Genomic DNA, 10,080 nt, shown 5'->3' on the forward strand with positions numbered 1-10,080 from the left:
TTATCATCGTTTAAGGAACTGAAATACCTTAATTTTTCACAGCACCCATGATATACCTATCTTTTACCTATCCCCAGCTACATGTCATTTAAAAGAAACATTCTTGTCAGCATCAGTGTAACTCATTTCTCTACAGTTCTAGGCAGTCACTTCCTTGACATTTCTACAGTATAAACATCCAACAGCTATTATGAAAAACAGTTGTTAAATAAGTTGCTCCTTCTCTTGCTCTGACATATGCTTTACTTGTCTACAGCAATATAACTCCAGTCATATTTTGTAGAATTTTTCCACAGTTCCATCCATTTCACTTTATCATAGTTTTTCATATTACAAGATATTCTGATACCTTTCCATATCAGTTTTAGTATTTTCTCTGTCTTATATTCTGATGCTTCATGCATCCTCATCCCTCCATCAAACATCCAGTTCATCTACAAATCTTGTAGTCACTTCATAATTCAGTGTTTTGATTCAAAGGATTTTCCTTTTACCTTACATAGATTATCTCTAAAGGCACTTAGATAGGTTAAGTGTACAGAGGTTCCCGTTTCACTCATTCATATAGTTTCTTTAGCATTCCCACTTTCTGTTTTCCTTCTTGTTCCTTCTTTACAGGCCCTTGACTAACCTCTTTACTTTCCTTTGGAAGTTAAAATATATAATTTTAGGTAATTTTTTTGATATCTTTTTTCTTCTAAAAAGTGCTGAATAACCATCAGTTCCTCGTGCTTTACAAATTCCACAAAGTCAGATAAGATCCTTCACTTGCAGTCTAACATGCTCATTATGTTCCCTTTTAAACATTCCACACTCTAGATCTCCCTACTCACATTAATCTTTCATAGTTTCATTCAAAATATTTTGCTTGCTTTGTCCAGTGCTGTTGTCATATCCTCACTCCACCAGTCTACTAGGGTCCCAAATACAGGCACAGACCAGGAAAACACATAGATAAACATATTTCACATATTTGTGCCTTTGGTCCCTAATACACAAACAGCTTTAGAAACTGTAATTAATTGATCACTTCAGATTACAGATTGTGACAGTGTGACATCAGTGATCAGAAATGACAACACATTTCAAGTAAGCCAAGAGTTAATTTGACACAATTGTTGTGTGCAGCACACACCTGGATTAGAATGTCTGTGAATATTTTGATTTGTGCATGTTTCACATACAAATCTATGTGAAGGAGCACACTGACAGTATCCCCAAACATTTTCCCCATATACTCTAAAATGTATACCTTTCTCCCTATTTCTGAATATTTCACTATTTGATAGCCTTTTACATTTATCTTTCACCTTAACTCTGCACCAGGTGGCTGAAAGTCTCTGTGTATGTTCTACATGCAGAACATATTTACAAAACCCTGCTAATCAAGTCATTTCTCATCCTTGTACAGTAGAGTCTCCTTGATTCAGAAAAAACTGATTCCTGATAACAGCTATACAATTAAGTGATCAACTCGGGATGTAAAAGCTCAGAGAGCTACAGCCCTTACTTTCAGCATCAAATCAATGGGTTTCAGTTTAGTCGTAAATGTGAAAGAAAAGATCATCCAAAGTCTGAACTTTTCATTATATGAATTAAGTAGACTCAACTACAGCATGCATGTATACTCAGTATCATATCCACAACCAAAAAGTTTAAAAGTTCTTTAACCTTTTATTGTCAGTGTATAAGTGTTTTACCACAAGGATTTTGTCATGCATAGAACAGAAACGTTTATCACACAAACTTTAGCAGTCTCTTTATCTTGTCTGTATCATGCATTACCCTCCTTAGTGACATTTTTCTTCCAGCCATTCATACAAACCTTTGTATTAAGATCTCCAAGCATAATTTTCTTTAAAACCTTCCCTGATTTTCTTAAATTGTTTTAGTTGACAGCAATGTTTTAATGTTACTGTAGACTATCTTTTTATGGAAGAGGATATTTATTTATATCTAATGTGATCTAAATATTTATCTCTCATACATGCTACATCCAAAATGCTTCAGTTACTTTCACTATTTCATTGTGATTCCCTTCAGACGTTGATGATACTTACTCATTCCAGTGCATGATACCTTTGATATTTCAAGTTTAACCCTTAGAAATATACTGATTATCTATAATTTTTTTATTCCAATTAGTTGATGAGGATGCCAACCCCATGACATATCATGAACAAACTGCTGGGAAGCAGCTTGGCACATAAGTTCTAAAAAGGATGAACTTCTCAGCATACCAGGGATCCACAGTAGATTTTTTTTAAAGAGAACTTTGAAAAATGATAAAATATCAGATAGGCAGGAAAGTTGTGATATATTCATTATATCTAAAAAGAATAGGAAGCAGGGAGTATATAGATATAAGGCAGATTAATTATGTAAGCGTATCAAAGGAATTAGAAAGGTGAAATACGGTAAGGACCTGCAGAGATGTTGAAGGAATGGAGCACATTTTCTTGTGTGACATGAATGAGATCCTACATCAAGAGAGTACTGAATGGGTTTAGTACTTCCATCATTAGATAAAGAGAAGCATTTCAAGGATAACTGCAAAAACTAAGGGGATTGATTTAATGAATGCAAATGGAAAGACATTCGGTAGATAAGTGATTCGTTGATTCATGAAGGGATGTGTATATATGGATTATTCTTATCCCGTGAGACTGAATGTAAGAAAATTTTTTGGAAACACTAATATGTATATACACTACTTACTGACATAAAACTGCACATGATGGAGTTAATGGGAATTTGTTCTTAGCTGTGTGAAGAGCATAGGGAGTTGTGGTGAAGTTTCCACGGAACAAATAAGGCATATGTTAGAACAAACAGGAATAAGTGAATTTCTAGGGTTGTGGGTGGGGTTAGGTAGGGAATTGCTATTTCCCCATGTTGTATAGCATCATGGATAGAGCTGTAAGAGGATTGTGAGGAAGTTTGGAAATGTGCAGTAAAACTAAGAATTTGAGTAGTTTTGCTAGCAAGAGCATAGTGTTGGGGAATCAGAGTGGAAAATCAGATTAAGAAGTGAGAAGTTGGAACATGTTAGAATAACAAAGTATTAAGGAAACAATCTTATTCAAGATGGAGTAATTGATGCGGATACCTAAAAGTTGCATTCAAAGGTAAGCATATTGCTGGCACACAGGAAAAGGTAATTATAAAGAATGATGTGACTTTGTAGGTATGGTTAAACTTTTTTCACACCTGTGTACTGTTTCACTAATTAGCAAGGTAGCACCAGGAACAGACAAAAAATGGGCCTCATTTGTTCACATCCATTCTCTATCTGTCGTGTATAATGCACTAAAACTGCAGACTCCTTCACACAACTAGGTCCTGCAGACATTTCCATAGTTCTCTCAGCTGCTGCATATGGTTTAATTTGTAATTAGGTTTTTCAGCCATCTGAGACATTTAAGAATTAAACATGAATTTGTGATATAAGAGTAACAGATTTTCATCTATGGGATATGGAATAAGAACAGAGAACTGTGATAGAAATTAGGATGTCAGAGTGAGCTGTAGAATAAAAAGAATGAAGCAGTTAGATGTTTCAGCATTAGTAAGGATAGGAATGGGTAGGAAAACAGAGATTGTGTAGTAGCAAGGGTCATGCTAAACCAATATGAGTGACCCATCAATGAGTTGGCCAAGCAAAAAGGCTGTAGTTGAGGGTTAGAGAGAGCTGCAAACTTAAAAATACTGTAAAAAAAAACTTGAGAAGATTATTGAGATCAGTGTACATAACAATGTCATAGTCAAACAAATTTAGGACATTACTTAAGAATACCTCATACCTGTTGGCTGTTTCCTGTCTTAGCCCAAGGGTTTTTCTCTTATTTTTTTTCATGATCACCATTTCCCACATTAGCAAGTAAACTCCAGGCACAGACAAAGAAAGGGCACATCCATTCTCTATCATGTGTAATGCACTGAAACCATCTGTCAACTATCCACAGATTTCTTTCATTTACTCATTAAAAACACACTTAGTTTTTAGTATTGTGTGACTGCTTTACCCCAACAAGTACCATAGTTGATTTTTCCAGTATATAAGCTGTTTTATGTAAATATGAGACCTAGTATCGATAGTTAACCCACCCTTAACCAGTATGTTCAATAACGTATTGTCATATGAAATTTTTCAGAACAGTCTTAGCACTTATGCTTTAATGTCTTACTTTCCCTATGTAGAAACAGTTATTTCCAGTTAATTTCTTTCTAATTGAAATAATTCATTATTGGGACTCTATCATGTTAAGTTTGACAAAGTGCTTTTAGCTCAAACCAACCAGCACCTTCATTTGTGTCACAAAATATTTGATTGAGTTTATCATTTTTACTGTTATGTTTTGTATTGTACCATCTTCCATCAGCAAGTTCATCCTCTCTTTCCTTCCAATGTTGGTGTAACTTTGTTGGAGACTGTACTGCTTGTAAAACAATGAGCTGACTCATCTGTCAGAATGATTGTTTGATGCTTATGCGCACACATTATTATTTGAAGTTTACACCCTTATGATATGTAATGAATAGAATAGTCTAGCTGATATGAAATAAAACAGTGTTTAGTTCCATATGCATTACCATAGAATCTCATAGAAACATGAGATCAAGAAAGATAGAAATCTAGAAAGTTGTATTACAGTAAAAAAATAAGAGACAGGACCCAATGACTGTAGAACTCCCTACCAATATTATGAAAAAAAGTTATAAGAAGGGAGTTATGTGGGTGGCGCTATGTCCTAATTGCCTGTGATTTTGTTATAATTGGGTTGTGCTGTCTTAATTACCTGTAATTTTTGAGCTACTGGGACTTGGTTTCCATTAACATCTGGATGAATTTGGGTTTGCATTTGCCAAAGTAAACATAAGCAGGACTAGAATCTATATATACATGTTTGAACTCAGAAATTTTCAGTTACCTTAACCACTCTGCCACTTTACCTCATGATCAGTGAACTTTCCAGGAAAATTAATTTCCACAAAAGTTGAATGTATCCATGGGAACAGAATTAAAAATGTTCTTTTCTAGGTATACTTGTTGATTTTATGCCACTGTAATGTATCATAAATTAAAAAGAGAAGGAATTATGAAGTTTCAGAAAAATCTTTTTGGTTCTAACTACAAATAATCCCCAGAGGTGACAGCCAGTCCCATATCCACGACGGGCGAAGAAGAAGAAGAAATCGAGGATGAGGAAGATGAGGAGAGAAGGAGAGAACAGGAGGAAGAGGGAGAGGAGCAGTACAAGGATGAAAAAGATTTTTTGAGGCCCAAGTCAGAAAGCCCACTTCATGAGGAGCTGGATGTAGGAACTTTGTAGTGTATAGCATCTGAAACATAACTTGAAGGTTTCTTTGTTCTCGGCAAGTCAGGTGTTGGTCAAACTTGCCTTTGTATATCTGTGTTATGAACAAATTAAGCTTGCTGTTGAACACTTCTATCTTCATGTGTTTCAGATTGATAGTCAGTCTTACCTAAACAACGACTCTTACATATCTGACTGATGTTATGTGACTTTCAAATGATGTACGTTATGTCCCATGGCAAAACCATTTTGTAAAATGAACCAACATTATCTGCATTTATGAGGAGAAAGGTATGGGGATCTATAGGGGTTTCTGTCAATGTACAGTTATGATTAAAAAATATATGCTCATTAAAATTTGATACTAATGTAGTACATTTGTACTGCATTTCTCTCCACATATTTTTGCTAATAACACTTGATTAATGTATGCCAAAGACAGTGTACAAAAATATGAACATATATAAAACCCTATATGATTATACCTTCTTGAAATATTAGTTGATTGATTAGGAAAGTAAATAATAAATATACTTTTGTGTATCAGACGCTTGTAAGACAGTTTTAGGGATGGCAGTTAATATTTCAGTTACTGTACTGTATTCTTTTACATATGTTTCTTTTTGTCACTCTGTGAAGGTAAAACTGTATCCTTATGATTTCACTTTGTATTGTACAAATATTTGTTGAAGAGTAATGTTTATTAAACATGACCGTGTGAACTTCGCATGTTGTGCAGTTTAGCAGTATCAGGGAGCTAACGTGAGTCCAGCAGAATTTTTTTCCCAAATACCCATCACCTGTTGATTAGGCATTGTTTCTCAGTTACAGATCATCATTTAATTGTTATCTGTTCAAAGAGAATTCAATACTTTAAGTGGCTTCCAGTGTTGTATTTATGGAATATAGCAGGTCAGACAGACCTTGGAAAGCCAAAATTGAGAATCACCTTAAAGATGTTAAGATATTTCTGTGTTAGCTGGTAGTAAACTCAGAGCTTATTATTTACATTGTAACAACAAATCACCTGATAAATACTTAAGACTGATTGTTATTGAAAACCAGAAATATGTTATTCAGATTTTTCCAGCCTTAGATATTGTTAATCATAGAAAGTAAACATACATAGATTATAGCAGTAATAAGTTGGGGCCAAATGTGGTCATAAATATGACCCATAGACTAAACCATCATCATACACCATTTTAAGGATTCTGATTATAAGTATCAGGTAGAAATATGTAATTCCTAGTGAGAAATTGAGACCAAATCATAGGAACCAAAGCTCTTCCTCATCCCTGTACCCTCTTCCTCCCTCTGTGATCTCAAGAGTGCCAATTCGCCATCGTGGTTCCCCATCAAGAGCTACAACAGCAGAAACAATCTACAACGAAATTACCGACACTCAGTGTATGCCTCGAGAGGTGTTTGTGGCGTAAACCAAAATTATCATTGTGGAACTTGCTAACTGTGATTTACTCCCATGATAAAGGGGTTATGTGAACAGTGAAGTGAGAGCAGGATGCTGATATGAGTGTCGAAAATCATTATGACAGTTTTGAGCACAAGGGAACCAAAGAATCCTCATTCATCTCATGAGAATCAGATTCTTAGACTGAGATACTTGTAAAGATGTTCTCCCTGTATAAAGGAAGAGAATTTATTTTCAGAAATCATCACAACTTCATTTATCAATTCAGGTATCTGTAACGAAGTATACGATGCTGTGCAACTGATCTTATATATTAGGTATACGACTACACACTTTAAGTAGGTTATATGTAATGTTAGGGACTAGCATGTAATATGATTATTAGTTACAGTATCCCTTCCATTTATGATAAATCCCTTGGTGCATATTATCCTTCGTACATACAAATGAATATTCTTTGGTTCCATGTGTTTTACTTTAAAGAGAAGTATTCCCAAGAGTATACCTTTGTGGAAGCGTGGTAGTGAGCCCTCTTCTATTTTATATGGTGGAAAAGACCAGATATTTCCATTTTCTGTGGTGATGTGACCCTTACCTGAATAATTTGTGACCTGGAAAATATTTAGTGGTGACCCAAATGTTGAAAACTTGAACCTTGTAGTGACCTTGCCTGCCCTTAAATGTACCTGGAGACCGTGCTTGATGAACTGGCCATTATGGTCCTAACTATTTAGCCAGCCATCATGGACACTAACGAGCTTGTTGCGCGCCCGTGTTTATAGCAACATTTTGAAAGGAAAATGTGTTAAAAAAAAGTCCAAAAAGATATTCATGTTACTTCTTCTAAAAGCATTTTATTGGTGACGTATCTGGCTATTTGTGTGCTTTTGCGTGTTTGTTTAGGAATATGTGACGTAACGAGCGACTTGGAGTCACAAGTGAGGGTACTGTAAGGCTGATTTACCAGAGCCTTAATTGTCCCCTCAAAAAGACTCTGTCACTTTGAATACGACACATATGATAACATGAAAGGTGCATACTTTTAAGCACAATATGATATGCATAATTCTGTGATAATTTTTCATGTGATCTTTTCTCTTTTTCTATTTAATTGCAACGAACAAACGAAAGCAATAATATGCAAACGGGACTGCAAAGTCAAAAAATCAAACAATAGCTGCGCCAAGCGTACTTAGTTTAATATGGATTCTTTTGAGAGTTAATGGGGTGACTGGAGGATAACTTAATCTCACATCAGAAAAATAATGTCGGTTGATAGACAGACATGTGACATTTTTATTGTTATACCCTTAATTCATCCTAGAGATTGGTAGGCAGCATGGTTAATGTCTTTACATATAATGAAACATTATTAAGCAGAAATTATGTCAATAGAAATTTGATTGTATCAGATTCTGTACACTTTTGTGTAGAGATTCCAATATTTGTTAAGAGCAATAGAAGATTTTACATTTCCAATAAATTCCTTTTATTAAATTTTCCCTCCAGTTGCCTCATTCCCATTGTTTCAGCACAACGATGCCAACAAGGATGCTGGTTGAACTTCCCAAGGGTAATTAGCCAGTTTTTGAGATTTTCAACATGACTTTCTCTGTTGTTGTGAAAGGAGGTCCTCTCTGAAAATCTCATAAAACTTGATAATTACCATATCCTCTATTTTCCTGAGGCCAGTTCACTTGTTACATTCCATATTACTTGCAGTTGTCCTTCTTACCCTCATGAGCATTAAGTAAAGTATCCTGGTTACTCTGTGTTTTAGTGTACCTTTGATGATTTAGCAAACATTTATAAACCAGAATGTGTATTTCTGATGACAGAAAGTTTGTAATGCGGATTTGTAAAATTGTGTTTTACTGAAATGTGACCACAAAGAAAATAGGTAAAATCAATGTTTCATGCTGCAGGTTAATGTGTAACACACAAGAAAGAATTACGATTGTTACTACTCTATGTTAAATGTTATATCTGTACTAGGATATTCAGTCTTGCATAGGTTAGAAAAAAATTAAGTTACTGCAATGTTGAAAGTGCAAAAAGCAAATAAAGGGATTCGAGGATGTTAAATTGTTCGGTCATTTCTTTGCCAATAAAATATAACTCCCACAGTGGAAACAGTATAAATGTTAATAAGTAGTTGCCTGTTTCAAGGTAGGTACTTTTAAGACTTCAGTTTTTATGAGGAATTTCTGTAAGAAATTTGTCATTGGTAACATTAAGTTTATTATGCTTAATCAGGAGGATCTTAACATCAGGGAAGCTTCTTCTTCCATGAAACCATTATAAGTAGGTAGTTGTTGGTAGGCAGCCAACAACCAGGGAGGTATGTTATCAGTATTACCTGCCTAGGTATCAGGAGGGTTAATGACAGCTGTGTAGTGAGCCAGCACTTCAGTGTTGTCAAACTGTACTCCTCTGACCCAAGTAGCTGTCTTTTCTTTCTTCCTCACCCACATGTAGACTGCTGGCATTCTGTCCACAAACATACAATCTCTCCTTGTCATACATAACACCTGACAATGCTTAACTCACACAGCTCGTTCTTTGTAACTAGATTTTCCTATGGTGAGAATTATGTGCTAGCCCTGCCTTTTGGCAGGATAGTAGGATCAGTAGATAGAAGGATTTGGTAAACAGAGAAGAGGTAGTGAAAGCTTTGCGAAAGATGAAAGCCGGAAAAGTGGAGGGTTTGTATGGTATTGCAGTGGAATTTATTAAAAAAGGAGGTGACTGTGTTGTTGACTGGTTGGTGAGGATATTCAATGTATGTATGGCTCATAGTGAAGTGCTTGAGGATTGGTGGAATGCATGCATAGTGCCATTGTACAAAGGCAAAGGGGATAAAGAGGAGTGATCAAATTACAGAGGTATAAGTTTGTTGAGTATTCCTGGGTTATCATATGAGAGGGTACTGATTGAGAGGGTGAAGGCATGTACAGAGCATCAGATTGGGGAAGAGCAGTGTGGTTTCAGATGTGGTAGAGGATGTGTGGATCAATTGTTTGCTTTGAAGAATGTATGTGAGAAATACTTAGAAAAACAATGGATTTGTATGTAGCATTAATGGATCTGGAGAAGGCATATGATAGAGTTGATAGAGATGCTCTGTGGAAGGTATTAAGAGTATATGGTGTGGAAGGCAAGTTGCTAGAAGCAGTGAAAAGTTTTTATTGGGGATGTAAGGCATGTGTATGAGTAGGAAGCGAAGAAAGTGATTGGTACTCTGTTAATGTCAGTTTGCGGCAGGGACGCGTGATGTCTCCATGGTTGTTTGATTTGTTTATGGGTGGGGTTGTTAGGGAGGTGAATGCA

General features: G+C 35.5%; 1 protein-coding gene across 7 annotated transcripts in view; it reads left to right on the plus strand.

Moving 5' to 3' along the window:
- Positions 1-8,517, plus strand: part of LOC139757403 (homeobox protein PKNOX1-like) — a 546,893-nt gene extending 538,376 nt beyond the window's left edge. For 6 of the 7 annotated variants that reach the window (XM_071677848.1, XM_071677846.1, XM_071677852.1 and 3 more), the window contains one exon: positions 5,149-8,517. In XM_071677848.1, coding sequence (XP_071533949.1) covers positions 5,149-5,333 — 185 coding nt within the window. In that variant the 3' untranslated portion in view covers positions 5,334-8,517. Of the gene's footprint in view, positions 1-1,035; positions 1,090-5,148 lie in introns of all 7 variants that reach the window. The other variant, XM_071677851.1, reaches the window with a different exon arrangement.
- Positions 8,518-10,080: the final 1,563 nt, after the last annotated feature.

Source organism: Panulirus ornatus, chromosome 26 (genome assembly GCF_036320965.1).
Source record: "Panulirus ornatus isolate Po-2019 chromosome 26, ASM3632096v1, whole genome shotgun sequence".
NCBI lineage: Eukaryota > Metazoa > Arthropoda > Malacostraca > Decapoda > Palinuridae > Panulirus > Panulirus ornatus.